The following is a 16,629-nucleotide window of genomic DNA, read 5'->3' as shown; positions in this document are numbered from 1 at the left end:
CTTCTATCGATCGTTTATCACTGCGCGTTACGAGTTCGATCATCGAGAAAGACTGAAAGTAGAGGACGAGGAGACAAAGGGATAGTGGAGGCAGCTAAAGGGGGTACCGAAAATACACCCAATAGGCTCGCATCTGCATACCAGGTAGTGTTGCACTCGATCGTCACTTTGGCTCTGTCCCTCCCTTTCCGTTTCAACTCGCATAGACGAACGGAGGAGAGGAACAAATCAATGGCGAGACGAACGACGGTTCTCGTATAGAATGCGAACAATATTCATTGCTAGCTTGCAAATTTGTAAAGTTGGGTGAGTTGTACACGTGCAGATGACCAGACCTTTCCCGACCAATGAAAATGAGGAGGTCGACGATAGCGGTAACACGATACGCTTGCTGGTCAATGAAGCAACCCAACCCGGCCCTACTTCGTAAAAGGGAATGACGCACTCTCGCAACCGAATCGGTAAGCAGCACTTTGGTGATTGCTGATGTTACTGCTGATAGGTGAGATGGTTGGTGACTGGATAGGTCTACAATTTGCCAGCGCAGAGACTCCGGGCACCGACGAGTGCTAGATTCTGTGGTAAAAATTCGAAATAACCTCCTATCAGGCCCCGACGGATCAGAGCGGATCACTGGATCAGGAGTAGGCGTGTCGGCGACGGTAGTGGCAGCGGTTAGATACGGAGAAATTAACATTCATTCGGAAGAGGAATCGTTCGATTATCTTGCCCGTTCTTTGCCTGATCCTGAACTTGGGCTTAACCCGTTCCTGGGGTCCTTGCATGCCGACGACTCGCGGGGAGACGTTCGCTCCCTTGCATTCTCTAGTAGTTGTGTGGAGGTAACCCCTCAAGTAACAGACACTGCAGTCAGTTAGCTTAGGACAGCATTCGATTTCGTTGTTGAAAGTATTTTCAACATGACAAGGATACGCCGCTTCGGGCCTTTCGGTTCTGATTGAGGATGATATGCACACGTTTGCTCGTTCACCCGTTTACCCATAGGTCCGCTTGCAGCAGAGATAGCAGGCAGCAGTGTGCCTGTTGTCAGAACAGCTGAGCCTCAAGTGACTGAAGTCCCAGTTCGTTCTGCATAAAAACCTGGTCGTATTGCGAAGAATGGAAAATGGATTAGATAGAAAACGGCCGATTGCCTAGCTTATGTTAGCCATAGGAAAAGGACGACAGAGAAGAACAACGGTACATGACCAGCACGAGCAGGACGGACTATCAGCAGACGACAGGGAACAATGAGTGAGATTGATGCTTCGATGCCACTCTGTTCCATGATGTTGGCAAAACAAAAGCGCCGACGGGAGCACAGGGGCACATAGGTCCACCGACGATCTCGATGGATTGAGATTGACGCGATGGCTGACCGGCACTCCACCGTCCGAACCGCCAAATGCAGCACAAACTTTCGGCCTTCAGGAAAAGCGGTACACTCTGACAGGTGATGATATTTCTGACGACTTAACTGACATCGACCCAGCTGGCATGTTTACCATTTGACTCGAATCTGCCTCGATCGTTCCGGCCTGTAGGCTGAGCAAGCCTTTTTGCCTCTTATATGAGATCGTTGCGGCATCCCTTTCGTCCATTTGTAGTAGCAGCAGCTAGACGCATAGTGCTAGCAGGAGAAGAAGTTCCGGCGTCTGTAGCGCCGCGGAAGACGGAGAGCTGCATGCAAGCAGAGAGGCATCTGAAACAGCCGCCGCTACCCCTGCAGCCGATGCCACCGCCCTGGCTGCCTTGGTTGCCATTTCGTTACTGCCGCCGCGGCCATCGCTTGCTCGAGCATCAAAGTCGACCAACGAATTAAATTAGGCAAAAACGAACAGAACCATAAACCCGTCAATGGCTGGCGGCTAGTTCGGTCGACGTCCTACGACCCAACGTGCACGTACACAGCGCTTGAACGTCGAGCACCGTAGCGAGCGCTTGTGGCAGCAGAGGCCTATAAGGAAAAGGGAACTGGGTCAAGCGAACAAATTTCGATGGGGCAGGGGATGCTACTGTTGGCTGAGCTGTAGCAGTGGGTTGGCCCCCACTTGCCGCCGACGGCAAGAGCGACGGCGTTCTTCTCGCCAAGCCAAGGGTGGTCGTGAGGCGGATGCAAAAGCGTCTAGTTGGCGCAATCGCTTGCTAGCAAAGGCCTCTTAGTGCGGTATTGATGCTGGTACCGCTTTTCCTGCTGTTTCGATTCCTTTCACCTCTTCCTCATTTCTCTCGTTATCTTTTATTCTCGCTGTACACTCCCGTTTGCTTGCTTACCGCTTGGCCGCGTATCGCAGTCGGAGCAAAGCAGCGAGTGTAAGCCGCCTCCCTGTTCCCCTTCAGGTCCAATTTTTATGCATACTAATAAAATATAGACGCAACGAGAGGGAAAGGCCAAGACGAACGTAGGAAAGGATTCACCGGGATATGCTGAACCGGCTGCCGTCGATTGGTTGTAAAAACGTCAGATACAAAGCTGCCGCTGAACAAGCCGACTAGCCGTTCGAATATGTAGGGGGTAGGCGGCTCACGGAGACATAAGCACCAAGTACACGCATACCCATACAAGCAAAGAAGCTGACGAAACCCCCTCAAATTTATGAACCAGGGCCGGACACAACGCTCGGTCACAAACAGATACATGGGTGCACGTTCACATGCAGCTAAAGACAAAGAGAAAAACGAGACGAGAATCAATGCGAGAAGATATGGGGGAGTGGCAGATGGATCAGAAAAACGAAAACAGTTGAAGTTGTTTTGTAGGCGATCAGCAACAGAAGCTGAGACTACAGCAGGCTCCCTCACCAAGGTTGGTGATGAAACAACGATGTACGTGAGCATTTCGAGGCGTTCCTAGGGCTTTAAACAGACAAACACATAGCGGCAAGGCAAACGAATATGAAGAGGACATTCAGCGACAGCAATTGACTCGTAAGCATTGCTCAACGTAGGCGCGTTTGAATAACCCGTAAGAAAGCATTTCTTCGCATCCATTTGCCTTTCGTTTTGCGACGGATCTTGCAGAGAAGAGCCAACACTGAGTAGTGAGAGATTCTGACTGAGGCGAGCTAAGCAAGAAATCTTCAAAAATAGGGACTGAATAGAAAAAGGGCAAAGGTCCTATGAAAAGATGGGTAAGGCACCAAGGGTGAGGTTCAGACAGTTTGGCACTCATTCTTGCCTTCAGGCTATTCTCACTTGTTCAACGACTCCTGCAGTACGATATTAGGATTTTGCTTCTTCGTAAAAGGCGAAGCATGCCAGCATCGTAATATATCTATGATACGCCTGTGCATAACCCTATAACAAGTGCTGATTAGCTACATTGTCGCGGAAAAGTAGTAATTTGAATGTTCATTCATACACATTTGCACTCATACTTTCGGGGTTTTTAAGCCCCTCGGGGTACCCTCAGTGTCTACAGCTCGGATATCAACAGTCACGGCCGAATTCGGGTCAAAGCTTGGAACAAGCCGCCCTAGCTGGCAGCCTAAAGCTTTAGCGTCTTGCGCTCCGCGTTTTGAACAATGAGACGGACAGAAAGCAGAAGCAGTATGCCTATACCAAAGACGGCAGCAGCGGGTGACAATGGTCGCTTGGCAGCAGTCAGCGAGGGGGGAGACCTCTTACAACAAAAGTTCAATCACAAGCAATTCTCGTCACTGAGACGCACGGACGAAAACAGAGAAAAACAGAGAGAAAGAGAGAGATGAAGGGCTTAGCCGCCCTCTGCTATCTGTCGCTCTTTCCTTTCTTTAAAGGGTTGTTCTCTACCGACCCGATGACACTTCAAGCTCTTCATGGGTATCGCGTGCTTTCTATCCAAACATAGTTCCGAATTCAGGCAGACGCACAAGCTTCTCGTACTAACTTCGTTCACTTTTTACCTCCGTGGGTTTTCCTGGCCATCGACTCTAAAGCAGCGACGTAGTGCGGAGTTCGATGTTGGTTGGATTTGAATGCGCTGGTTAGGCTAGGTCGTCTGGGCAAATCCGCTCTTCAAATTATCTTATTGACCGACTGCTTGCCTGCATGATATCGGCCTAATTGCCCCTCGTTTCGAGGCAAAAAAGCATAGGTACGTAAAATGCCGACACCTTGTGGGCGTTTTACCTTTTAACCGTGAGGCACGGCTGGGGTAGGGAATAACGAATAAATGTAAGCAGCGCGGCAAGTAGTTAGAAAGCGTTTGTTGCTACCTATAGGGCGACACTATAAAAGACGGACGAACGAAACGGTGTGAGGGACGACAACGAATCAAGTGCAGTAGATAGGAGCAGTTGGTAAAATAGTCTAGATTCTCGAACGTTTCATGAAATTCTCTGTCGCTTCCTGTTGCTTGGGCATTTCCTAAGCTGTTGGCTATAGTAGCGCACCAGTCGCAGCTTGCCAAGCTGCTTTAATGACGATTATTCGCAGATATGACGCAGATTATTCGTGCACGCTAGCTTACGTGATAATGTTTCATAGAAACAGCTGTAATAATAAGAAGAAGGAAGAGTGGCAACAAGTACCCTCTTAGGAGTTGAGCGGTTGGATAACGATTGGAAAGGAATAATATCCCAAGTACTTAGTACTTCCACCTGTGAGACATAAAAACGTGCATAGATGCCACTTCAGTCTCACTCAAAACAGGCTCAGTATCCGTGCCTACTCAGTTTTGCGATCGTAGACATGATATGGCTCATCACAGCAGCGACAGTAATTTTAGGAAGGGGATCGAAGTTACAGCGAGCAAGACAACACAGATACCCCCCTTTTGTGCAATGGGAACGCGTTTCTATTGGTCAATGGGGGAGTTGACTTGCCCATAGTCCCGCTGGCACAGTGCAAGCGACTGTGCACATCAGACAGCATATGCGAAGTAAATAATAGGGGAACCTCGTCGCCAGCGGAAAACAAGAAGCTTCTGCAGCGGAATCGGCAGCGGAGCAGTATCGCTATTGACTTGAACCAGTTCAAGTAATGCCATTATTCAAAAGCGCCTTTGCTTCTTTCTACAACCCTATACGCTCCAGCATTAGTAAGCTCCCAAAGTATCTCAAAATTGCAGCTTTTCTGCCTAACATAGGGGGAATCCGCAGGGGAAAATAAGGCGGTTGAGCTGGCCTCATTGTATGTGTGGGCGTGCGGAACTTGCTAGCCGAAACGAACGGCTTACTGACAGCCTATGGTATGGTCCTGGATAGATGTCTAGATCACACTGATTTGGATGCTTTGAGATATCACTACGCCTATAGCAGGTGGCCGGCTACAGCGTTCGATGGACTCGATTGGGCCTATTTATTCGACGGCAAAACGCATTGACGTTGAGATACGAAGAGTAACTGAGTGGAAAACGAAAAGGGAAAGAGAGAGAGGACTAAGTAGCAATATAGCAGTAATATCAACGGAGTGAAACCTTCACCCCCACATATCCCAGGCGTCGCTCTGCTAACGGTTTAGAGGTGGCGGTAGTGTAACGTTTGCAGGACGAGGCGTCTGTAGGGTAGACGGATGGAAGAAATCGGCTGCGTTATTTGGTCTGCCTATAAATACAGGCTTCTGGGAAAATAATGCGTTTGTTTTGGCCCGCCGTTTCATCTTTTTGTCTTTCGGAGAGAGTGCAGCCATTTGTCGTTAGCCTGGTTGCTCACTGCTGCCAGTCCAGTTTGCCGGCATATTGCGTCGCACCGCCAACCAATCTCTCCTGTACAGAGACCTCTTCGCATCCGCTTAAACTTGTTTACTTTGGCAGTCTTCAGCGCAGCTCGTAGGAAACCGTTCATAGGCAGTAGCAGCGCAGCTATCCGCAGGGATCAAATGGTTCTTTTGCGAGTCTGTTTTTTTGGTAGCACTTCGCGCAGATATGTTCTGAGTAAAACAAATACGAACATCTTGATAATGGTGCGGATTGCTAAAGAGATAACTACAAACTGGGCGAGTAGAGATAAAAACCAGTTTACAATTACGGTAGGAAAATTAGCTACATGTCATATTCGGTGTTAAACAAATATGTAGGTTAAACTTGCAGGAACTAATTCAACTATGAAGCGCTGCTTATTTCTAAATATCAATCCACTGTTGGCTAGGTAATTCCACTTTCTACATATATATATATATATTGTTATATAGCGGAGTTGTCTAATTTGATGTGCTGCGTGTATGTTTGGCGTTAAATCTACAAATTTAGTATCTTTTGATAATCAAACTGTGTAATATACCGTATATATGTTAAAGCCGGCGAATGTTTCATTTAACGGCATAGTATGTGCCACGATTCTCACGATTATGGCTCACGATTCTTTATAAACGTATTGCATAGGTACGAACATATATACATAAGTAAATGATGCCGTATGACACTGTCACAGACATGGCATGTTTTGCTTGATTTTTTTACTTTTGACAAACACTGTAGCTCGACAAGTACGCTCCTTGTTACAACCCAAATAGCCCCCGTTTATAGCCCGCCGTTTGCAAGTTGGCCACATAATGAAGGTAACGTTGTGCTATGTGGCAGATTTGCTCACAGCGGGGAATGAGTTTCAGGCCAAAACTTCTCTAAGCTGCTTTCTCTACGCTTTCTCCTTGAATTTGCATCGTTTCCAGCGAGCTTCCGCGCGTGAAGATACTGGACGAACATCCCACAAGCACAAGGTCCCCGCTAGCAACCTCACGTTTAAATGGCACTGTTTGGCAAACGCCCGATCGACAAAATACGGCTATCGACGTAGTTCTCTCGTATTTGCTTTAACTTTTGGAATTTAAGTTTCTGGCGCTACCGTCGTTGCAAATTTTCGCTATGGATTCTTCGATGTCCCTATGGAACGAAAAGTTATTACCAAAAAAGTGCAGCGTTTCCTGAAACCTTCAGCTTTATAATCGGTGTTTGATGACACAAATATGCCCGTCTGCGGTTTTTCGCTGATTTGTAGTCTATTGACGAAGCGGTTAGAATATAGGCGCAAATCAACTTGAACCAAAAGGGCCTTGGCAGGCCCGTCAGTCGCTCCATGCGGCGAGCAGTGTGATAAAGCCTTTTCCTATAAGAGTAGCGCAGGGTGCAGCTAAATAATTAGTTCGCCAGCTGTACATACGACGGACTTTGCACGCGCTCGTCGTAACGGCCTGCTGTTGACAGTAGAAGTGGCTGATACCCCAAACTTGACACAGCGCGTAAGTTCGACGAAGTTAAATTTGCTATACCAAAAGGGAAAACCAAACCGTCGCAAAAGTTTCAAGCCTTGCTTCGTCGCTGCTAGTTCTACTGCTATTGTTATTGTACACGTGTATCCGATTTCTGTTAGGGCACCAAGTAGTCCCTTAGAAATAGGCATTTGCCAGGGGTGTGTCGAATTTCTTGGGCTGTTTATACTTGTGAACCGATGAAGTTCCATTAGCGAACGTTTCAAATAATTTATTAACTGCGACCTAGTTAAGGCAGACGGTAACATGACGCAATTCTCAGACCAAACAGGCTCAATACGCGAGAACGGTGAACTAACTAGGTCACTTTATGGCAAAGACGGTGCGGACAAGAGAAGTCTCAATAGCTATGATTCGCCTAGTGATAAAAACCGAAACGAGCGTCTACAGCAGAAGCAGGCTGACGGTAAGGACGGCGTAGTAAAGCAAACTGGAATCGACACCTAAACGAAGACGTCAAAGCTGCCACACATCGTCAGCTTCGACCATCACTTCTACATGGTTTCACACCTGATTGTTGTCTGCTTGAACCAAGTCTTGTGCGACGAATCGTTGTCCTCTTGAAATGCCCGCTCTCGTTGGAAATATTGTTCCAATGGGTCAGCACGGCGAAAAGCTAGCGGTGGCAATCAAGAGTGGCCGTGAAACGACGTTCCTAAGATCTACTAGTGGAAATGTGATGATACAGAAGATGAACAAGAAGAGCACGATCGAAAAACAAGAACTGAGAAAGCGAATACGGTCAAAACCGAAAAAATTCAGACCGTGCAAACACATGAGTGTAGCAGGCCGGGGGCCATATATACGAGCTTAACAACATGAGGAAAGGGGGTCTCAGGAGGAACTCCAGTCACTGGATGCTACTTCTAATAGAGTATAACTCTCTAGTAGATCCGTAGTGAAAGTCTATAGCGCAGAACGACACAAATGCGTGCGAGAGCGGTATTATGAAGAGAAGAAGTTACAGGTCACATGGAGTAAATCAGGAGTCCGCTTCTGTTAGTCTGGGCGATTCGGAAGAATACGGGAAAGACGGCATGTTTGGAAATTCAGGGAAAAGGCATGGGCAAATGGCTATGATTCGTAGCCGTGCAGCCGGAACATGGTCAAGAGGTACCACGATGTGTAGGCAAATAGCCAGTTGAAGAGCGCTGTTACTCCGTTTGAGCGTGCCAATCTGCTCCAACCAAATAACACCTCTCTACAACGGCTAACTGAAGTTGTTGAAATCATTGCTTATGCCAAACAGCCCGTTGCTAGGTTTAACATTAAGCTTGGACATAGGCGGGTAATGGCAATGGCGGATTTTGAGCGAAGACGCCTCATGGTTCCACGGACTAGTCAATACAGACACTACAAAAATGATGAAGACAAGGCCACACTACGTCACGATACACTTCATAGTCAGCGATCGCGCTGGGCGGTCGACGGAAAAACATTTTGCAACCGATGCACGCCTGTACTATAGCAGCGTTGACTGGCTGGTTCGAAGTGAATTTACCTAAGGGTTGAAAGGGCAAAGGCAACTCTACATAGCCGAAAGATTAAAGCGAGATGAAATGAAAGCGAAGCATGGCAATGGCCACCAGCACAATGCGAACGACGCCGTTTCTCTCGTTCCTCTGTCCACCCGTGCCTAGACGCTACCCTCTGAGGTAATGGTGCGGAAGCAAAGTGCAATCTAGAATCCCAAGCTCTAACTATCAGCCTTCGTTACCCCAATCTTTGGCTTTAGTCTCCTTTTGCCCTCAGCGTCGCACTGTCCTCTCCTTCTTCCTTCATCCCCTTTTGCCACCTCCGTGTATCCATTCCAATGGCAAGCAGACAGACACTCTTCGTATCATAGGTCGTGAAGGATTCGTGCTGAACTCCCGCCGATGCCGGTGGTCTACCCATTTTCAGGCACATCACCATGACAAATCACCACCTCAGACAGCACAAATCGAGTGAAAGTTGTCAACAGCGTACAGCCGTGAACGATAGAGAGTTCCCTGCTTAATAATGTGTGCTGGACCTTCGCCGACAGTTCGGTAAGCCACACCGCGACTTGTAACAAATCCGTCGTTCCGGCTCTGTCAGGTTGAAGATCTCGCGACCTTCGGGTCAGTTTTAACGGGTCAAAATCGACCAACACAGCCGAAACTCTTAGTTCTCTAACTGCTCATGACTTGTTTATGGTAGTAGAAAGGGCGACGGCTACCATTGCTCCTCCTGCTGCGGGAGGATTCTGCAATAACAGCGATCCAAATAATCACAACTGCTGCAGTTACAAAACACAAAGCAATCCTTTCTGTACGACCGCCTCTGTTCTAAAAGTATTCGGTCACCCGACAAGCGCGACCGACTGCCTTTAGGGACTAGCGCCCGTCGAGCGACAACGCAACGTTGACGCGGTCCTATGCTCGCTAAAAAGCCTGATCTATTTCCGTCCTGGCGCCTGCTGTTTGTAACACGTCGCTGCGTGCTGTAATGATCATGACGCCCAGCGTAGCAGTGTCATCTCCGCAGCGTATTCCTCTCTCGCATCCCATTTAACCCGTTCGTCACAACACATTTTTTTCAGCACCCGAACGATGCTCCTCCACCGAAATTCAGAAAGGCGAAAGTCTTTGCCGGGGCTTTTAACGGAGCGATAATTTCCGTCACATTCGTTCAGCAGCTGACACGACGATTACCAACTCGACGCGATGCTGCTTTCGACGATGCTAATCCACGCGGTGTGCTTTATACGGCGGCGTCGCCACTCGACGAAAGTTGCAAAGTCTGCTAAAGAGGTAACCTTGTCTACGGCCCTTCCAATCTATTTCAACTAAGCCGACTTTCACTGCGTTTCAGTCTCTTAAAGAAGAGGTACGTTTGCTTTTGTCCCTCTTCGTGTTGTTTTCAACATTTCCCTGTTCCACTATGTTCAGGCTCAAACAGTAAAAGCGCTACATCGAAACAGTGGTTCCAGACGCTTAGGACAGCCGTTGAATTGTCGGATATCATGGGGCTATCTACATTTTGCTGGCAGAAAGACTTAGCGTATGCCATTACACTGCCCAGTATTCAGCCCATCCACCAAAGCATAGTGGACAACAATAATAGAATAAAAAACGATAATCGTGTGCACGCTATGTATATGCTATTTGTCCCACTTCTGCAGTAATCACCTTGCCTGCTGTCAATAAAGCCTTCAGCCATTGAACGCTGGTGTAAGCAAGGATCGAAATCAAGAAAAGCACGCTTGTACGTGCACATCGTGCAAAGGAACGCGTCGGACATGACGCAATGCCACGGCGTCTTGTTGCACCCCTCGTAATGTGTCCATCTGAAACTCAGCAAGAGATCCCGGACATCCCGGGTAACGCCACTGTGAGCCCCTGTGAATTTGCACTATGAGCATAATGAGCGCTGAAAAATACTCGTTATTGGAAAAATAAATTAACAAGCGTAGTACTAATGCGATAGCGTACTATGACGCAATGATATTCGCGCAACACCATTGAAGATCGTTCAACTGGAAGACGGTCGCGTCGACAGATTTGCAAGCTGTAGTGTCCCGAGCGATGCACGACACAGTATCAGTGAAGCTTATTTGAAACGGTGAAAAACCCGATCAGACATAAATGTTGTATGACATATGATGAAGTCGATGATAGCAACATCGATGTATTTAGCGAACACTATAAATTCCGCTTTGTTATCAGTATACTTAGGATCGAGCGCATAAATGGCTCAGAAGCAATCTGGATATACTTTGACAAAATACTCACGCGCCACGCAGTCGCTATAGACCGAACATATACTGCAATCGTAGATCGCGATCCAGGTATACCATATATCTGTTTACAAAACGGGAATCATTCATCAACGGCTTTTACCTGTGCCAGGTTCAGCCTTCCTAATTAAAATTCACTGTTAGCTAAGAGGCGTTTGATGGCGTGTCGAGCACCACAGCTCCGAGAAAGGTAAGGCCGCAGGTTTTTAACTGAGACTAGCTATCAAGACATCATATCACGTACACGGCGATCGAGCTCGCCATAGAATAATGGATTTTGGGCGAACTCTTGTTGCAGAAATAGAAATAGTTGCCCCGAATTACGTGGCGGCAATATAAACGATTTGGATGAAAATCGAAAGGAAATCAGGGATTATACGACCGCTAAACGTCTGCCGTAAAAAGACTCAAGGAATCGTTTCAAGATAGGCCACTTCTATTGCTGTCTCAATAGGATCGATGAGTTCATTATCGGAAAAATGTATATTCTATTCCAAATAAATAGCTCTGATACCGATTGGTCATTGACAAGATATATATGTAGCAGAACCATGCTACAACTATGTACAGAGACATGTACAGACAACAAAGCCCTTCGCTACTACTAACTCGTAGGCACATTTTGTTCAACAACATTAAAGTGTCGTTGTATTTCTGGAAAGGACTTGTTTAGTAAAATATTTTACCCATAATATAAAATCGGCGTCAGAAATATTCGCATCTAACCGGCTCCTTATATAGAAAAAGGATTGATATTCTATAAATAGCATAAAAATAAAGCTGTTATCCCCATTGTTCATATGCGTGTATGCTTCTTCAGAACAGCTTAATCTAATGAAAGGAAACACATTTCATCGATTTAGACGAACATTCAATGTAGGTTCAGACGAAACATCGTTTTTTTTTCGGTAAATTTCGACCCGTGCTTTTTACTAATTAGGACGTGACTTCTAACTAGCCTCTCTAGACTAAGGTTGCCAATCAACATAGTAAACGAATTCTAGAATTTGCGTTAATGAAGGCATCTTCTGGTTATCCTTAGAGCTTCAAGGTTGCATTCTTTACTTGCGTGTTGTGGGCCCCCGGCGACGTATGCTGTTTGCGTTGGCTTAGGCCCTTTCTCATCATACTTATGTGCATCGTACTCATCGCACGCAATCTGCCGCTCCCACATATGGATGCGGCAGATCATACGACGCGAATTCGATAAAACAAGACAATAGCTAGTTGGTGCATGAGTGGTTCGTCTTCTAGTCTGTCTCGTTGCGCGCCCCTTACGGAAAGGGTTGGGGGGTAAACTCTACGCAGACAGACAGGCAAGCTGATCGATATGGCACTCACGTCGTAACAATCATTCGCCCTTTCAGATTATGCATTCTGCCAGACGACTCGTTTTTTTATGCTGGACCCAGTGAATAAAGATAAGCTACCGTCGTAGGAGCTGAACACTTGCCCTGTACAAAGCCGTCCCAACAAAGCGGAATCTCTCTTTTTCTCGGATTGATGTTGCTGTCAATGCTGCGCGAAAATCGGCCGTTCACGCCAGCGTTGGATTGGGCGGCAGCTAGCTAAGGGCGTGAGTGGGGCGGGGGACAACAAGGGTATTGCAGACTCGGCCGGTCACAGTAAAAAACAGTGTTTAGGCCGAGCGAAGTTAAAGAAAACTGTGGTGAACCATCCGTGCTTTCTGACGACCACAAGCATAAGGCACCGCGACGCTAGCAGACAGCCGCGGAATGAAACGGCGGATGACGCCAAACGGAAGTCAGATGAACTTTTCGACTTATAACTAGTCCAAGCATACTATATTCGGATTGTATGCATCTTAAAAACACCAGCCAGCCAAGCAGCTAGTTTACTTTTAAATTCGGCCATCCTCCGTCGCAGGATGCACGCATTACACGTTCCGTCCGCTCTACTTGTCCTGCGGCGCGTGCAATACATTATGCAAGTGCCCCCCTTTGTAATGAACCTGTCATGGGATGGGTTGCTGAGCTTGTTAAAAAGGCTAAGTGGGCAAGCTGTAGCAATGAGACTTGTAAGCGTTTGGACCGACAGCAGATGCAATCGGCCTGGCTGCTGTTTGTATATGTAGAGGGAATCCGGTGACACAGAAAAACAAGATCGTTAGGGAAGAAGAAGGTACTTGGCGGTTCCGACAGCACCAGCAGACCAGAGATGGATAAAAAAGTAGCGGCGGTGAAGGGAATCGATCGCAATTCTTTTGTTCAGAAGAAATAGCTAAAAGTTCTTAGCTGTTCTGAGCAAGTCTGCTAAAAGTTGGTAGCTTTCGTTATGGATCAGTCACAGCTGGCAGAGGAAACTGATTGCCTTATTTGGTAGAAAGGCCAGTAGAACCCTCATACTGGCCTTGTCGCACACAGAAGTAGCCACGGATGCTTGTTATGGTAAGACGCTGGTAGACGGTATCCCTTGACAGATAACTTGGTAACTAGAACAGGCCTGCCTAGTTGGCTCGCTTGCAATTAACATGGTTGATCATCTACCTCGCACCGGCCTTCTAGGCCCTCTAGCTGGCTCTTAACAAGGCCAATAAGCCTGATCATACCAATGTAGCCAGTCGGCGAGGCGTTAAGCACTGGCTGTCTCGACATAGCATTTTACTACGCGGCCTGTGCCTACTGCCTGTACACATAAGGTGAGCAAGGATAGGTTTACCGTCGAAAAAACTGAAGTATACAATTAGGAAAATGTTAAGTTTACAGTTATGAAAAAGTTGGCCTATCGTTGAAGCAACATCCGTTACTTGTGAAAACCTATCTATCCTATCTTTACACTTATATATCGTTTCTCACTGTGATCTACGACTGCTCCAAATATATATATATAAGACATCATTCGGCCTAGCGAGCAATCTTACACAGAGTAGAGCTATTCAGAGCTGTGGAACGGAGGACAGATGATCCCATCGTATTATGGGAAACGGCAACGCAGCGCTAGTCATCTGGTCGTGGTGCAAGACGTCCATCTGCAATGTGGCCTTTCAAGATGCTTGTAATATGGCTTTCGGTGGGAGCCGCGTGTCGACAGACGGCTGTGCCAACCACAAGGGAAATGGTGCCAGAATTCAGTCTTCTTTAAGCGCGTGTACAGGCGTGAAATGCAGCAGTGAGTCGGTAGCGGCGGTTTGGCAGCCTTTAAGGCAACGAGAAGTAGGCGCGTGAGAGGGCGGGTCCAAGTAGCGGTAACACTGTAAAGTAACTCGTAAAAAAAAGTGCGACCCAAGGCACTACTATAGGATCGCGTTGTGGTGAAAATGCTGTTCGCAGGCTTCGCGGCTCAGAGGTCACAGGGATGTCTTCTCGTTTCTCTTTATTCCCATATTCGGGCCCATTTGGAGCGACTGTCGGCAGCAGTTATGGTCTTGCCCTGTGGACTGGCGAGCAAGCCGGCCGGGCACCCATCAGACATCACCAACAACAACGTCACATTGCTAAAAGATCAAACCAGCAGCACAGTCGTCATGCACAGAAGAAAGAAAGCGGACCTATAAATGGAGGCGAAAAGACGCACAAAGAGAAGAGCATCCCAGACGAGACCATAAAACTTGGTCGCTATGAACCACCGCTTCGTGAATGAATGAATTTGTATATGTCCCACGATAGCAGGCGGTCGCCAGCCGCGGCCTAGTGTCCGTCCACCATGCTACCGCTGCCCCCGAAACGTTAAAGATCGACCGTTTCGTCTTATGGCGAAATCTTACTGTAGCCTCGGCCGGGTAGCTATGGCTTCAGGATAGCCGTATGCTTGTCCTCGTGCCCCTAACTGGCGCTTTTTTCAAGCTCCCATCTCCCTCCCGGTGTGCCCCGCTGCTTCTTTATAGTGCACTGACTTTCACCCCCTAGTGAACGATCTGTCGCTGTAACGACGCTCTGCTGCCTGTCATAATGTCCTTACGTCTACTCCGGCAGGCGTCAGTGTAAGGAACCGGTAGTTTTTGTTCATTGGTTTGTGGTTTCGATGTGCCTCAAAGAATAATAAATTCATTTTGCGTCCTCCCTTGCTTATATGTTTGCTCATACATGACACACTTATATTAATTGGTTTACTGGCTAGTATAGGTAGGCTGATGGACAGTATAGGATTTAAGTTTGAACTGCTACCCTTTGGAAAACATTGTTATCTAATGATCGGCTCCCTTATGGGGAAGGAATCGTTTTGTGGTGCGCATAAGTCACATGGTCCTTAGAGGTTGAAATGGTATCTTTGGCGTAGCTTTCTTGTCGAAGTCTTCGCGCACTATCTTAGGACGGTGTAACGTCCGCGCAATATTCGACGTCGCTCGCTTCATATCACTAGAAAATTGTGATACGTAAATGTCGATGCTCATGTTTGTCCGAATGAACGTATTTACGTATGTGCGTCCAGGCGCGTGTTTTCTTCTATTTCTTGTAAATGGGAAACTGATAGAGGATTGTAGTGGATAACTCATTTTGGGGATATGAGACGAAGCTCGATCACTTTAAATAGTATATCGAAGTTTCGTTGGGCCAGGCCAGGCTGGTTGGGCTTGGCCAAATAGCTAACGAAGCTGCTGATCTGAAGACGTTCTTTCAAGCGGAACTTTTCCAAAAAAGTCGTCGCAGTTTCTTTCCATCTTACCCCAATCAACCGACCACAGTAACCAGCAATCTCGGCAACCTTCCTGACAGCGACACGTCAGGCAGCACTGCCACGGCCGTTAACGTAACAATGAGTTCAGTTTGTTCGTTTCTTGGTTGCGCTTGCTCACTGCGGGAACGACATCCTAATGGAGTGGGCCTATGCTGGCGGTCGCAGTAAAGCAGCTCACATAGAAAAATCGCCTTGCTCACCCGTTCGAGAGCCACTTTGATGTCCGCGCGGAAAAGAGGAGGTTAGTAGTAGATTGAGGGAATGTCAGGGGGTATTAGGGAATGCGTTAGTCGGGAGCCGGAGGGTTCTTTGCACTGATTTGCTCTCTTTTCTCCTCTCCTTATATCTCTCTCCCGTTTTTCTCTCCGAAGCTGCTTGGCACCGATACGATGTCTAAGATTCAAGTCGACGACGACGAAGCTGATAATAGTGGCGGCGGCAGCAGCAGTCAACGACAGCAGTCGCAGCGACAGCGACAACGCTACATCGGCCCTTTAAATTGTAGGTTGTTCAATAATATTTTCTCCCATGTTGTACGTATTACGCCTCGCACAACGACAAACCGGGCGGGAAAGTTTGAGTGATGATATACTAGGTCCTTTGACAGCAAGAGCGACACTGGCAGCAGCAACAACAAAAGAAATCAGCCCATTGCCGTGGCCCGCTAATATAAATTCTTACAAATTTGCCAATATATCGTCATTGTACGAGGAGTGTAGTGCGTAGTCAGAACATGTGAGCATTTTAGCTAGTTTGACGCCAATCGGCACTGGTACTTCTCGATGTGCATAGAAAGCACACACAGTAATACAGGGAATAAGGACAGACCGTTGACAGCCAACTGCCCGCACTGATATGACGCAATCTATACGATATAAGATATAATAATATTCTGATGGATTCGCGCACAGATTAACACGTAAACAGAATTATACAATCACCCTTTCTAGACGTTGCTACTTATCGGCTAGTGCGCCATTCACACTCGGGAAAGATGAAAGTTGGTTAGAACAGAGAATAGGCTGGATTCAGATTCGAAACCTGGAGCT

The 16,629-nt window shown here is 47.3% G+C and overlaps 1 protein-coding gene across 9 annotated transcripts in view; it reads left to right on the top strand.

Annotated features, from left to right (window-relative positions):
• LOC111243159 (uncharacterized) overlaps window positions 1-11,746 on the top strand; it is a 34,325-nt gene extending 22,579 nt beyond the window's left edge. For all 9 annotated transcript variants that reach the window (XM_086975512.1, XM_022788288.2, XM_086975488.1 and 6 more), the window contains one exon: window positions 6,589-11,746. In XM_086975512.1, coding sequence (XP_086831638.1) covers window positions 6,589-6,733 — 145 coding nt within the window. In that variant the 3' untranslated portion in view covers window positions 6,734-11,746. The remainder of the gene's footprint in view (window positions 1-6,588) is intronic.
• The last annotated feature ends 4,883 nt before the right edge of the window (window positions 11,747-16,629 follow it).

This window comes from Varroa destructor, unplaced genomic scaffold (assembly GCF_002443255.2).
Source record: "Varroa destructor unplaced genomic scaffold, Vdes_3.0 BEIS01000001.1, whole genome shotgun sequence".
In the NCBI taxonomy this organism is placed as follows: Eukaryota; Metazoa; Arthropoda; class Arachnida; order Mesostigmata; family Varroidae; genus Varroa; species Varroa destructor.
This window is presented reverse-complemented; position numbering and strand designations above follow the sequence as displayed.